At 32.7% G+C, this 14,379-nt stretch overlaps 1 protein-coding gene across 3 annotated transcripts; it reads right to left on the bottom strand.

Annotated features, from left to right (window-relative positions):
• On the bottom strand, window positions 1-9,921 carry LOC140970610 (agamous-like MADS-box protein AGL15). 3 transcript variants are annotated; one of them, XM_073432417.1, is made up of 8 exons: window positions 9,491-9,921; window positions 3,370-3,445; window positions 2,950-3,008; window positions 2,771-2,870; window positions 2,492-2,533; window positions 1,800-1,841; window positions 1,515-1,687; window positions 1-270 (listed from the first exon to the last, which is right to left on the bottom strand). In XM_073432417.1, the coding sequence occupies exons 1-8, from the start codon at window positions 9,670-9,672 to the stop codon at window positions 204-206; spliced, it is 741 nt and encodes a 246-aa protein (XP_073288518.1). In that variant the 5' UTR covers window positions 9,673-9,921; the 3' UTR covers window positions 1-203. The 3 variants fall into 3 exon arrangements, with proteins under 3 accessions (XP_073288518.1, XP_073288517.1, XP_073288519.1); XM_073432416.1 differs by having other exon boundaries at window positions 2,950-3,014; window positions 9,491-9,919; XM_073432418.1 differs by lacking the exon at window positions 2,492-2,533 and having other exon boundaries at window positions 2,950-3,014; window positions 9,491-9,920.
• Window positions 9,922-14,379: the final 4,458 nt, after the last annotated feature.

The raw sequence follows: 14,379 nt of genomic DNA, 5'->3' as shown, positions 1-14,379 counted from the left end.
TAAAAGTTATGGACTTTTTAATCCAGTGAAAGAACCAGACTTGAATCGACATTGCATGAAACATACAATGTGAGAATAAACGCAATCTGATAGAAATCATGCTTAAACAAAGTTTGCTCTGAATTTGTTTAATGTTAATACTAGATTACAGAATAATAGGAGAGATAACAGCCAGAAACAGATCATTGCAAGCCCACTGGAGCTTAAGAACTGCTGGAATGTGTTTCACCTTCAACTACCCTTTTTTTACGAATAACACCAACAGGGGGCCTGGACAAGAGAGTGAGTGTGTTTAAGAACTGGCAAATTTTATGTACTTTAATAATACCTACATCGTCAGTACAGATGATCAAAAGGCAAAAACTCTTAATGGTCTGTCTTGGTTTTGAATATGGTACGGTCTTCAATTTCAGAAGCATTCCATGAAGTTAAACATGAAAATATGAACTGGAGCATTTAACATGAAACCAAGATCTTTGCACGGTGTTTTACCCAAAAGCAGAGAATCAGAGAGAACATGGAGTAACAATCTTCATAAGCTTGCTCACGAGAGGATAAAGAAACAGAGATAACATATGCAGAACAAAATTATGGGAGCTTTAATCTGCTAACTTGACATACATAGACCCACAAGTAGATAGCTTGTAGTCGCTCGCTGTTCATGGAACAAGAACGAAGCAGTTTTCTGTCCTCCGCATGGAGTAGTGCATGGAGAAGTAGTTGACCGGTTGTTTATGGATTCATTATAAATGACGCACAAAAGATCGGAAAGAAAAATAGATTATGGTTTCCTACTCTGATCCAAGTTAAATTTCAAATAGCAAAATGCTAGCAAAGAGAACAGATGAAACCCATGATTTACATTTTTCAACAACAAAACCTGCATCCAAGATATAGATAGATACTATTAAGTTTGGAATAAAACTATCTCCTTTCCATGTACATAAGATGGTGGGGACAGATACAGCAGATTAATTCATTCCAACCTCACCAATAAAATCGTATCAAGATATTACATAATCTTGATAATATCAAAGTTTTAGCTTGCATTTTGAGATATGGATTTGAAATCCATGAATTTCGATTATAGATTTATTGTTAACAATGAAAGAATAAATTAAATCTAAATTGATACTTTACTTATTTATACATTAATGATATAAAATAGAATGAATTTCAAATGACATCATTATTGAGTAAACTTGAAATGCATCCTAATTAACATGTAAGAGATGGATTTGAAGTTCGTGATATTACTTTTCCAAATAACGAAACACATTTGAAATCCACTGATTAGAAATTCATCAATCCAAATGCAACCGTTCTATATTTATACCATATCATACTTGATTCTAATAGTATTGTTGAATTCCCATATATCCATGAGAACATACACGCTTTTGTGCAAACCTCATGGATCAAATTGTCCCCAAACAACATGCAACATGTGCAATGACAAGGAAGAGTAGATGGAACTAAGAAAAAAACGTAGGAATTTAAAGGAAACACAATACCCTAATTGAAGGGTGGTGTCAGAGTCTTCATCTGCAAGACCATTGTCGCATGTAGTTTCAGGGCTTCTGGAGCCATCTTTGATTGTTGAGTTGCTCTTTTCCATTAGTTCATACTGAACAAAATGTGGTGATGGAAGATTGGTGGTCGACAAAAAACCTTGAAACTCTTGAACCTACACTTCATATTAAGCCCAAATTTTTTTGGTGAAGCCGAGAAATGGTTTTTAGATATATATGCAATGTCAAAAGTCAATTCGAATATTCATTGCATGCATGAATACTTGCCTGCCTACGTAAGGTTTCATTCTCCAATACAGCATTTCGTTCCTGCATAGAAAAGCTAATCATAGAAAAATTCCATTCAAATAAGTAAAGGAATGGATCCTTGTAGGGAAATTGTTGTGCATAAAATTCTGTTCTCCCAACTCCGAATCCACTAAACAATATTGTGCAAGTGAGTCAAGCTACTCGTAAGTAGTTCCTGAGCATCTCGTTCAAAACTCGACTCGAGCTTGATTTGACCAAGTTCGAGTGGAGTTTGAGTAGCTCAAGTACTTTTTTGAGTCGAGTTCAAGTTTCAATTATTTGTAATCGAGTAGCTCACGAGCTACTCGAGTACTAACTATATATAAATAAATATATATATATATAATTTAGAAGAAAAAATAAGGGATATTTTTGTCAATACATATACAAACCCGGGCTCCATATCTATATGATAAAATTCAAGCTTTCGAGCTTTTCAAGCTTGAGTAACTTGATATATACACAAGTCAAGCTCGAGCTTAAAATAGATTACTGATCAAGTTCGAGTAACAAAATTTAAATCGAGTCGAGCTCGAGTAGTACTACTCGAGCTCGACGTGACTCGTGTGCACCTCTATGAGCCACAAATGAGAACTTTGATTATTTTTTCCAGAAAGAAACATTTTGTATCCTAGCAACTGATCGACGGTAATTAAAGTTCTTTCACACACCTGTATCTTAGATTGTGCTAGTTGCTGCATTAATATTTGCTCCTGGAATTATAGAACATACATCATCGGACTAGAAATAGAAAAAAAACACATCTCGATGGCAAAATATATCGACTTAATTTGTTTAATAATTCAGTAAATAAATTTTAAACACTCATCTGCTTTATGCTTCGCGGCAATGCATACATCAATGGACTAATGATATATTCAGAACGCAGATGTGAAGTATAATGGGATATCTCAAATTAATTAGTGTTAGAATTCACTATATATGCCTACCTTCCTCTCCTTCACGCAAAGCAGCCCCTCGTTCAGTTGTTCCTCAAGTTCCCGCAGTTCTTGTAAGCTGGCGCCTGTGAGGTCTTTACCCAACAATTGCCTTCATATAACGGCCAACACAGGATTTAGTTTTCCAAATATTTCTGCGGGATGTTTATTTTTATTAAAGGAAATCATACAGTTGCTTTGATTTGAGCTTCAATATCTCCTCTTTGAGTACATCCACTTCCTTCTGTTCCTGCTTCTGGTTAAAAAAAAATAAGGGAAAACATTTTGAACACTCCATTTTAACTGTACACTGCCATCCTTTTTTACTACATCACAATTATAGTACAATACTTCGTAGAAAAATATCACGTGTAACCTACAACCATGTCATATGCTATTCGTAAATCATTCAAAACCCCACAAAGATCTATCTCTTCTCCAAATTCATTAAACTAATCAACATCGGATGTAAAAAGCTTCAGACTTAGAGTAGGTCCAATACCAAACTTCGAATTTTCGCAAATTATTTGGCTCCATCTTGGCTACGATAATATGGCAGAAATTATATCTTGGAAGTATACTTTTCATATTTCAGAGTAATAGTAGCATACCTCTAGATTGTACTCCAGTGCAGCAACCTGAGTAGAATCCAGGCACTTGTTATATCTTGAAAGTATACTTTTCATTCTGAAAACATATGCAATTCTTTAACACTTTATAATCAAGTTACTTTCTTCTTCAAAAGAAAATATCAAAATACTTTATATGTATATACACATATATATACATACACACATAAACCAAATACATTAACAAAAACAAAATGTACAATTAAAGGCTAAGTCATCGAAACATGGCACTCGAGTTATCGTACAATTTAAAATATTTGAAATTCCACAATTATAAAAATTCTAGTAAAACGAAAATTGTTGTATATCAGGCCAAGATGACATGTTTGATTCTCACGAATTCAAAATCGATATGATTATTGGGAGCATTCTTTGGAAACAATAATTGAGCTATTAGAAAAACAACCGAAACTTTATGTTTGAGCTACTATTTGTTTAAAATACTAGCATGAAGTACATGCTATGCACGCAAATATCAATTATATCATAAAAATTAAAAAAATGCTTTTCTAGAAAAACAATTTGAATCATTTTGTTATTTATCTGGATCTAATCTCTTGTCATATTAGACGAATAAATTAATTAAGAACTTATATAACTTACTTTCAAAATTGTTTCCAAAATTAAAATTCAAGCTGTTTATTTTATGTTATATAATAAATGATAATGAACATAATATATAGAACGAAATGAGCTGAAACAAATTTTTTAAAAAAAAATTATATATCCAAACAACACATATAAAAAAGAATAACCTAAAAATCAACTAAATTATAGATTTTATCAATGCATAAATCATAATTTAGATAAGTGAAGCACATTAAGACAAATAATTATCGATTTAAAATCCTCGTAACTAACACATCAAAACAATATAAAAAAACTAATGAAATAGTAATATTGATAGTAAAATATAACTCATAATATTCAATTTAAATAATATTTAACCTCCTTCGGAAATTTTTTACTTTTTTTTAGAATTCTATATACCGTGTAATTAATTATATATCAGAATCGATCTTTCGTATACTAACATTGATGACTTATTAATTTCTTGTTAAATACAGTTTTAAAATAATAAATAAATCAACAGATGCAATTAAATAGACATTCAAATAAGATTATATGGTAAATATCAATAAAATAAAATCAAATTAACTCATACAATAATTATTAAATATATTTTTTAAACTACTGGTATGATTTACACCATTAAAATTTAAAATATAACAAAAAAATAAACTTTCATAAAAATGCTATTTTTTGCATTTGTTGAATTAATTAGTTTGATTTCAAAATAATTAAATAAAAATATTAAAATATCATATGTAAAAATTCTCATACTTTGACAAATGCTAATCAATGAACATTATAATTATATTTATTGTAAAGATTATGTTATATATTGTTTTTATAATAGAAAATAACTTATGTGTTTTTTTATTGCTCATTAATATCTCTTTTAATTTATTACATATTTAGAATTTTGATTGATAATTGATTTTGCCGAGCAGATGCATGTAATTTTTTAGTTATATAATGTAATAAAATAATCATCTAATAACATATACATATGTATTATATATAAGGCAAAAACTTGTGTGAGACGGTTTCACGGGTCATATTTTGTGAGACGGATCTCTTATTTGGGTCATCCATGAAAAAGTATTACTTTTTATGCTAAGAATATTACTTTTTATTGTGAATATCGGTAGGGTTGATCCGTCTCACAGATAAAGATTCGTGAGACCGACTCACAAGAGACCTACTGAATTAATTTTTTTCTTCAAATTTTCATTTCTTTTTTTTTTTAATTTTTACTATCTTTTAAAATCAAAATCAAAATTATATATGTATTAGTGTATTACATTATAAATTTTAATGTGGATATTTATTATCTCACTTGAAAGAAAAAATAGATGCGAATATAATTTTTTTTTACAAAAAGGATTGGTTTCAAGACCTAGTTGAAGAGGAATCTTGGAAGTGTTCTCTTGGGAAACAATAAGACACGCAAGATTACTGGTGTTGGCAACATATTGTTAAAAATGTCAAATGGTTGCAAAAACTTGTCACGTCTGTGAGATATGTTCCTGATCTGAAAAGGAACTTGCTCTCAGTAGGAATGCTTGACTCGATTGGCTACACCATCCAAATTGAAAATGGAACGATGAAATCTTAAAAGGCTCCTTAATCACAATGAGAGGTGTGCAGAAAAATGGCCTTTACATTTTGGAAAGGAATACTTTCTTGGCAGTGTACATTCGACAGTAGAGGAGTCTAATAAAACTCGTTTGTCGCATCAAAGATTAAGCCACATTAGTGAATGTGGCTTAATTGAACACAACAAACAAGGTCTACTGTGCGGAGATAAACAACAAGGGCTGGAGTTTTGTAAGGCACGTGTTCTTGGCAAGAGCTGTCATCGAGATACAAGACCAAAGGAATTTTAGACAAAATACATTCAGATTTATGGGGTCCTTCAAGGGTCAATTAAAAGGTGGCTCGAGATATTTTATTTCCATAATTGATGATTGCTCCAGAAAGGTATGGATCACTACATTGAAAAGCAAAGATGAGGCCTTCCAAGCATTCAAGGAATGGAAGGTTATGGTGGAAATTCAATCGGAAGGTTGAGAAACTTCGCACAGATAATGGATTAGCATTTTGCTCTCATCTGTTAAATCAATATTGTAAGGATGAAGGAATCTCGTGGCATCATTCTGTGAATAATACACCGCAATAGAATGGCCTTACCGAAAGAATGAATAGGACATTACTTGAACAGTGGTTTACCACTCACGTTCTTGGCAGAGACAATCAAAACAGCTTGCTACTTAGTTAATAGGTCACCATCATCTGCTAGAGATTTCAAAGCACTACAAGAAGCCTGGACAGGGCATCCACCGGACTACTCAAACTTGAAAGTTTTTGGATGTTCCGCATATGCCCATGTAAAACAGGATAAACTACAACCTAGGGCCAATAAATGTGTATTCTTAGGCTACCCAAATAGTGTAAAAGGATATAGATTGGGGTGTATTGAACCTGGAGATGAGAAATGTATTGTGAGCCGAGATGTTGTATTCAATGAATCAGGAACAACGTATAAGACACACACAACCCCTTGGTCACCAAGTAAGAGTGATACTGGCAAGCTACAGTTAAAACTTGAAAACACTACGGATATTAACGGAGCAGGTCCCCAAGAAGAACCTACGCAAACTGGCCAAACTCAAGTGGAACAAGACGTAGGTGATTTCCAGCTAGTGAGGGTTAGGCAAAAGAGGACTGTTAGCCACCCCGAGGACTTGATTATGCAGATATTATTGATTATGCCTTTGTAGTGGCAAATGACATAGTTGAGGTGGAGCCACTGGAATTTCAGGAGGTTGTCAAGATTGAGGAAAGGCATAAATGGATTGGTGCTATGAAGGAGGAAATGACATCCTTGAGAAAGAATGAAACATGGATTATTGTGGACAAACCACCAGGCCAAAAGTTACTAGGTTGCAAATGGATTTTTAAGAAAAAGGAAGGGATCCCCAGCATTGAAGCAGTGAGGGCTTGTAGCAAAAGGCTTCACTCAAAGAGAAGGGGTGGACTTTCAATTTTCAATGAAATATTTTCCCCGGTGGTCAAACAAATGTCCATAAGAACCATATTAGCATTGGTAACTGAACAGGATATGGACTTGGACCGAATGGACATTAAAACCGCCCTCTTGCGCGGTGAACTTCATGAGAAGATTTATATGAAGCAACCAAGTGGCTTTGAACAAGGAACCTCAAATCAAGTCTATCTGTTGAAGAAATCGCTATATTGTCTCAAACAGTCCCCGAGGCAATGGTACTTGTGCTTCGATTAGTTTATGGAAAAGATAGGTCTCATTAGATCAAAGTATGGCACTTCTGTATACTATAGGAAAGGTAAAACAGGAAGTCAAGTTTATCTAATGCTATACGTGGATGATATGTTGTTGGCAAGCAAAGACGGACATGAAATAAATAAACTCAGAGGACAGTTAAGTGCAGAATTTGAAATGAAAGACATGGTTGCTGCAAGTAGGATTTTGGGATTTAGATTAGACGCAACAGGACAGAAGGAAGGTGTTCTTGTCACAAGAATCATAGACATCCAAAGTGTTAGTTGTCCCACATCGGTTGGATAAAATACCTACGAGTTATATATATGCGCTTGGACAATCCTCCCCTCTTGAGCTAGCTTTTGGGATTGAGTTAGGTCCAAGTTCCAATTTTAACATAGTATCAGAGCTCAGATTTCACCGTTATGTGTTGGACCACCTGTTCTGCCTATAATTGGGTCATTTGTAAACTTCACGCTCCAGATGTTCATTCCTGGGCGTGAGGGGGTGTGTTAGTTGTCCCACATCGGTTGGATAAAATAACTGGGAGTTATATATATGGGCTTGGACAATCCTCCCCTCTTGAGCTAGCTTTTGGGGTTGAGTTAGGTCCAAGTTCCAATTTTAACACAAAGTGTTGAGTAGATTTCGGATGACCAAGTCAAAACCAGTAAATACTCCCCTTGCACAACACTTCAAACTTTCGGTTTCACAGGCTCCTAAAGACAATGGAGAGACAAAGTACTTGACAGGGGTTCCATATGCAAAAGGACATCGACATTTGACTCCACTTCATAAGAGATGTCATAGCGAAATGTGGGATTAAAATTGCGAAGGCGGCTACTGAAGACAACCCAGCTGATATGTTAACTAAAAGCCTACCAGTAACCAAGTTCACACATTGCCTAAACTTGTTTAAGGTGGTGAAAACTTAGTTGAGGGTCTTATTGCAGCCAATAGAAGAAAACAAAGGTTGAAGACATAACAGAACCAAGGTGGAGAAATGTTAAAGGGTTGGTCCTGTTCATGGATACAAGGAGCACTATAACTAATAGTTGGGGAAATCGAAAGGAGTTAGATTAAGTCTTGAATCACTTGGATAGATATTAGACAGTAGAAGGTAGTTAGGAGGATAGCATATATATATCATGTATGACAAGTGACAGAAGGCTGAGACTCATATTGTACTCTCTCATTCTTTCAAAATTGATAGCGGGACTTTGTTTGGTTAGCTGCCGTGGATGTAGGTTCACATTGAACCGAACCACGTAAATCGGTCGTCTTCTATTTTTCTCAATTTGCATTTCATCTTTTGGAGTGCTCGTTGTGTGTGATTATTGATCTGTGAGTTTCTGCCATTTTGTCACACACATTCAATTCAAAGTTACTGGAATTACGTTGAGTGTTCTTGAGAGAGGTTGATATATCGAGAGTTTCGGGTAAATCTCACAACAATAATCGATAGTCGAGTTTTAGTAGAATCAGATGAACACAACCAATAAGTTGTGAAATTCCGATTACCACGTTTATTAATAAAAAAATAATAATTTAATAGAAATTAATGCAAAAAATTACATCCTTTGTCTAATTCTCACCGGTTCTTTCTCGTCTCAAAAGAAACCAACACGAAAAGACAAGCCACCGAGTCCTATCCCATAGACCATGAAAGATCCAAGTTAAAGTCTAACATGGTTCAGTTCGAGACTCCGTTGTAACAAAATCCTCCCTAACTAAAAAGAAAAGAAAAGAAAAGAAAAGAAAGAACAAGCAATTTCCGCTCCAAAGCTAGATGCCGGACCAAAATTGAATCAAACCGTAAGCGTGTGGAACAATAAACCGAAGTATAAATCAATCTTTATCTTTAAGCTTTAAAACCCAAAGTACAAATAGATAACTTGATTTATATAAACTAAATTTACGCTGATCTTATTTTCGATTAAAAAATTTACAATATCTTGTAATATAATTTATTAAATTTGATAATATCCCTCGTTCCCATATTGAATGAAAAAAATTCAACTCAAATCTATCGCTTTCGTAATTGAAGATCACCTCAACTAAAATCTAATCCAAGCAAGGCGAATCCAGAATCGAAGCAGACCATTTCAGAAGCAAAAACGAAAATCAATGAATCAAAACAATAAAACACACATGCAACCACACGAATAAATCCCACCAGGAAAAAACTAAATATAAAATTAAAAAAGAACATGGAAAAGAAATGAAAGACATGCATACTCGGAGCTAGAGAACTCAAAGAGCCTCCCAGTGCTGGAGAAAACTATGACGGCGACATCAGCATCGCAAAGCACCGCCAGCTCATGCGCCTTCTTCAAAAGCCCGGCCCTTCTCTTCGAGAAGGTCACTTGCCTGCTATTCGCATTCTCTATCTTCTTTATCTCGATCTTGCCCCGACCCATTTCCCCTCTCCAAAAACCCACCAAAAATCACAGACCAAAAGTCTCGAAAAGAACGGCTCTTTCTTAATCCCAGATCTCGCCCACACTCTTCTTTCTTTGATCAAAGATGGGGTTGTTATTTACTCGAAATGGAAAAGAAAATAGTGTAGAAAAAAGAGGAGAATACAGAGAGACGGGGAGAGAAGGCAGAGGTTTTGGTGAGTCCACAAATGGCAACGAATTGGGAAGCTCTTTTCTGCATGGCCTATACTTGTATGCATTTCAATGCATGACTGTTATTATTTCTTTTTATTGTACTTGTTCCCTCATTAAGGTAGGTCTTTCCTTTTATTGAAATTCTGAATTTTCACGCAGGTCCCACTTTCCACTTTTTCGTTTAATTTTAAATTTTAAATAAAAAGTATATCTTCTTGAATTAAAAATTATTTGAGTAAATCTTATATTTTATTCTTTTTCATATTTAAAATTCTAAAACAATATATTGTTAGATATGGATAGAAGATAATGCATTTCAAATGAGATACTTGCAAAGGAAATAAACAATTTCCTACATTTGGCAAAGTTTTTAAATGGCATATCACATATATATAGGAAAAAAAGTATGTATATTTTTTAATTTTGCTATTTTTAATTTTTTTTTTCATTTTCACTAATTTTCACTCATTCACCGCTATATTTTAACTTTTATTAGTGTCCAACTTTTAAGTTTTACCATTCCATTTATAATTATAATGATAGAAAAATTCAAATTTATCTCTGGATATGTTTTAAATTTATACGTGTGAATCTTTGATATAGCTTCCAAAATTAATCTGCATCTCATCTACAATTTCGAAAATTAAAATTCAACTGATTATATCTATCTATCTATTTAAGTTAAGAGTATCTTTTTCTAATTAAATCGATTTAGTGAAATCTTATTTGATTTTACAGAAAATTTTGCGACAGGCTATAAGTAATTGGCGATATATCTAACGGAAGTTTCAAAATTGATTCATCAAATCTTAATTNATAGTAATTGTAAAAGCACTTTCTATTATATTAATGGAACAATTCCACAAAATGTATCCAAAAATTGTCTACATATGGAAAACCCCTAATTAGCAAAATACAAACTGCAGAAATGGGTAACGGCAGGCTGCCTGTCATTGTCATTTCCATATCTTCCGAGTAGTGGTTTCGGCCACGACTCACCACAATGTTTTACTCATTTTAGTTCATTATTAAGTGCGCACGTATGATGCAACGGAAACGTTTTTCACTCTGGTAAAAGAATTATAATCGGTGCTGACCAATGATTATCGAACATTTTCAACGATGTAATTCTAATTTTTTTTAAATCATAAAGAAGTACGTGCGTCTGGCATTATCCAATCTCTTTATTCATTATCAAAATATATAAAAACAATTGATTCCTACCCCAAACATGTACATTTACACAAGTTAAGATCGACACAACTTGAGTTGACATTAAGGCTGGAACAAGCTGCTATGCAATAACCTAAGCAATCTTTATCTGTGCAATATGGCCAATCAAGATCGTGATGCTCTTGCTTCTTCATGGATAAATTATCAGCATTTGCTAGGCTAGGATTCAGTACAAGAATACAAAGGATGACACATCCCAAAATCTTTGATCCCATCATGATGCTAGAAATTAAATATTAATTAAAATATTTAGGATATGTGTGTGTGTGTGAGAATGAGACAATATATAAATAAAATTTATAGTGGCTGGTTGGAATAATTTTAATTTCAAGAGATTTGCCTTTAATTATTATGAGAGGAAAGAAGTTAAATTTTCTTGATTGTTGATATCAATTTGGGAATGGTGAAAGAGATCTTCTGAATTATTATTTTGCAGTGAAATGGAAACGCAATAAGTGCAATATCATTTAATATATATAAAGGAAAGTTTTGATTGTTTCACTCTATTTTAAATTTAAAAATAACCAAATGCCCTGTTAATCAGATAATTTGCTTTTGGTATTTATAGATTAAATGATATAAAAGATTTTCAAAAGAAGTTTTGAAACAAAAATACCAGTTTATCTTGTTTATCCCAAATTGTGATTTGAAAAAATATATATTATATAATAGAAAGTATAAATATCTGAAAGTTGTAATGTATTAGGAAATATTAAGAGCCACAAATGGATACTCATCGTCATGTTTCAAAATAAATAAATAAATAAATAATGTTTGTTTGTTCATTCGCTTATCATGGGTTTGGTGTGTATGATTAAGATTTTGATAGGCTCGTTCAACCCGTACTCGGCCAACACTATAGGCATTATTATCTTCTTGTTGTTGGTTATATTATCAATTAGGAGAGAAGAGATGATGTTTCATTAATTTAATTTCTTTTTTAAATATCCGAAAGTTTAAAATAATTATAAATTTAGTAATATTTAAATACGATTTATAATTTGACTAATACTATAACTAATTTAATTATTATTAATCATATTTTAATTATTATTATTATTAAGCATTATTTAATATTCAAATTTGTATGACTATTTTAATTATCACAATAAATGTATATTTGTGTTTTTATTAAATTTTAATTATTTTCTATAATATTGATTGATTTTTTAATTAGTGAAAAGTTAATAATTAATATAATATTTTAATTTTATTTATAATTTTTACATAAATTAATTCTAAAATTTTATTTACTTATTCAATCAGTTTAAGAATATATTACTAATTTATATATGTTTATGGCATTTTAGTAATCATAATATAATTAACAAAATAGTTAACCACGGCTGATTGGTGTAGAGTTACGGGAAAATAGCAAGAGAAAAAGGAATTGGGAAAAATAAAAAGAAAGCATAAATCAAATGTTTGTTTCACATAGGGAGACAACTACTAGTTCTCTGTGTGCATTCTCACCGTTATATATACTTCCCTCCATCTTGCTCTCCACACTTAGAACACAATGGCTGATATTCAATCCTTTCTTGAGGGTGATGTAATCTACTCATTATCAAATAAAACGACATTGAAAAGATCGTTAATCCCATCATATACCGACCAAACCAAATGTTTAATAACGCTTTGGCTCGTTCTAGGGCATGATCCCCATGGCACAAAACAATGTCTCGTCCTACGTCCGAGGACTTCAAGTAGCAACCTTTAGGAATCAGTTGTGGTGTCCACAGCATGATGCCTATTACCACGAGCCAAATGCTTTGGAGAATAACACTATGTGCTCTTATAAATGCATTCAAGAAACTTTTAGGCTGCCCAATGGCCAAAAGGGTAGTGATTAGGGACATAAGTGTGACAATTTGAAGCCCTTCAACTCCCATGTGATCGGTTGAATGGAGATGGAGAATTAGTATTTGTTGGCTGAAGCCTGAATGCAATGGCTTGGAGCAAATAGACTAGCCCACGTTGAGCCGCAGGCGCAATTTTGTCACGAATAACGCTGAAAAATGATGAAACAAAAAAAGAACATAGATATGGTTGAGTGTTCCAAATCTGGGAGACTCTTGGAGGAGATGGTTCCTCCAAGGGGTATTAGTTTTCGCCCCACGAAAAGAAAATTTCCTTCTACGCAAAAACTACGGAAACTAGAACGAATAAAATGGGTTCAAAGTACGTATTTAAGTCATGGAGGTTGGAACCAAGTCAAGGTTATGTAGGATTTTGGGTTGAGAATGTGAAGTTTGGTGCAATTGAAAGATGCCCAAGGCCAATGATTATGAAATCAAATCCAAGCAATTGAAAAGATTCCAAAGGCCATCGGCAAAAAAGACATTAAATTATTGGAAAGTAATCACTGACTCTAAAAAAATTTATATTACAATGATATTTGAACTGAATATTCGGTTGTGCTTAAATGGGTTATTTCTTGTTTCCATTTTCGCCAAATTCGGGTGTTTTCACAAAAAATAAACATTTTTTTAAATTGATACAATCTGAGGATTCGATAAACTGATCCACAGGCCGGGCTTGACCCGACGTTGTGTTCGATGGACGTGAATCATTTGCTTGGGGCACAAATTGGGTTGGGTGAGATCCGAATAGGCCCAAAAATACGGGTACTACTACTTGTTTATGAACATTTGTACGATGTATTTCACCTTGCTTGCTTATCCCACTTGTTCATGTACAATCTAAATGATTACAAATTACAAATAAATAAATGAACAAAATATATTATATAAATTGACAGTAATTTTGGAATTTCATATTTGCTATAGTAAACATACCATGATAAATTATTATATTATTTTTATTATAAAATAAATTTTGTTACATTAGTAAAATTAAGTTACATAATCGAGTAAAAAAATATTGATTTATCTTACTTTTGAAAACGTCGGATGATAGATAATTTGAATATGATTTTTTTGTGTGAATTAATGTATTGATTTGCTCGATAGCAAATGCAGCTTAGTGTGTATAGGTTATAGATTTTTAATAATTTTTTTGGAGTTTAAAGTATAGAGATGTTCAATCTATAATTTTATATATTTTATAATAATTTAGTGGTATTCATTGTGAAATTTTTGTAGAGTTTTATAAACTCGTATGGTATTCAAATTTGACTTTTAAAAATTTTAAAAGTTTAGAGGTATTCAAAATATCATTAGACTTTTAATGACTCCGTGAAATTTTATTAAGCACAAGAATTAAAGTCTAATATACAAATATAAAATTTCCAAAAAAATGTTTTTGATTCAGTCTAAC

The sequence above is a fragment of the Primulina huaijiensis genome, chromosome 2 (assembly GCF_012295235.1).
Source record: "Primulina huaijiensis isolate GDHJ02 chromosome 2, ASM1229523v2, whole genome shotgun sequence".
Taxonomy (NCBI): Eukaryota; Viridiplantae; Streptophyta; class Magnoliopsida; order Lamiales; family Gesneriaceae; genus Primulina; species Primulina huaijiensis.
This window is presented reverse-complemented; position numbering and strand designations above follow the sequence as displayed.

Bases quoted from the DNA above. Each gene is read 5' to 3' on its own strand.
- LOC140970610 (XM_073432416.1), bottom strand. From the start codon at position 9,672: ATGGGTCGGGGCAAGATCGAGATAAAGAAGATAGAGAATGCGAATAGC. The intron at 3,446-9,490 runs GTATGCATGTCT...ATATGTTTTCAG, and splicing joins TTTGAGTTCTCTAGCTCCGA to AATGAAAAGTATACTTTCAA. The intron at 1,842-2,491 runs GTGTGTGAAAGA...TTTTCTATGCAG, and splicing joins TAGCACAATCTAAGATACAG to GAACGAAATGCTGTATTGGA.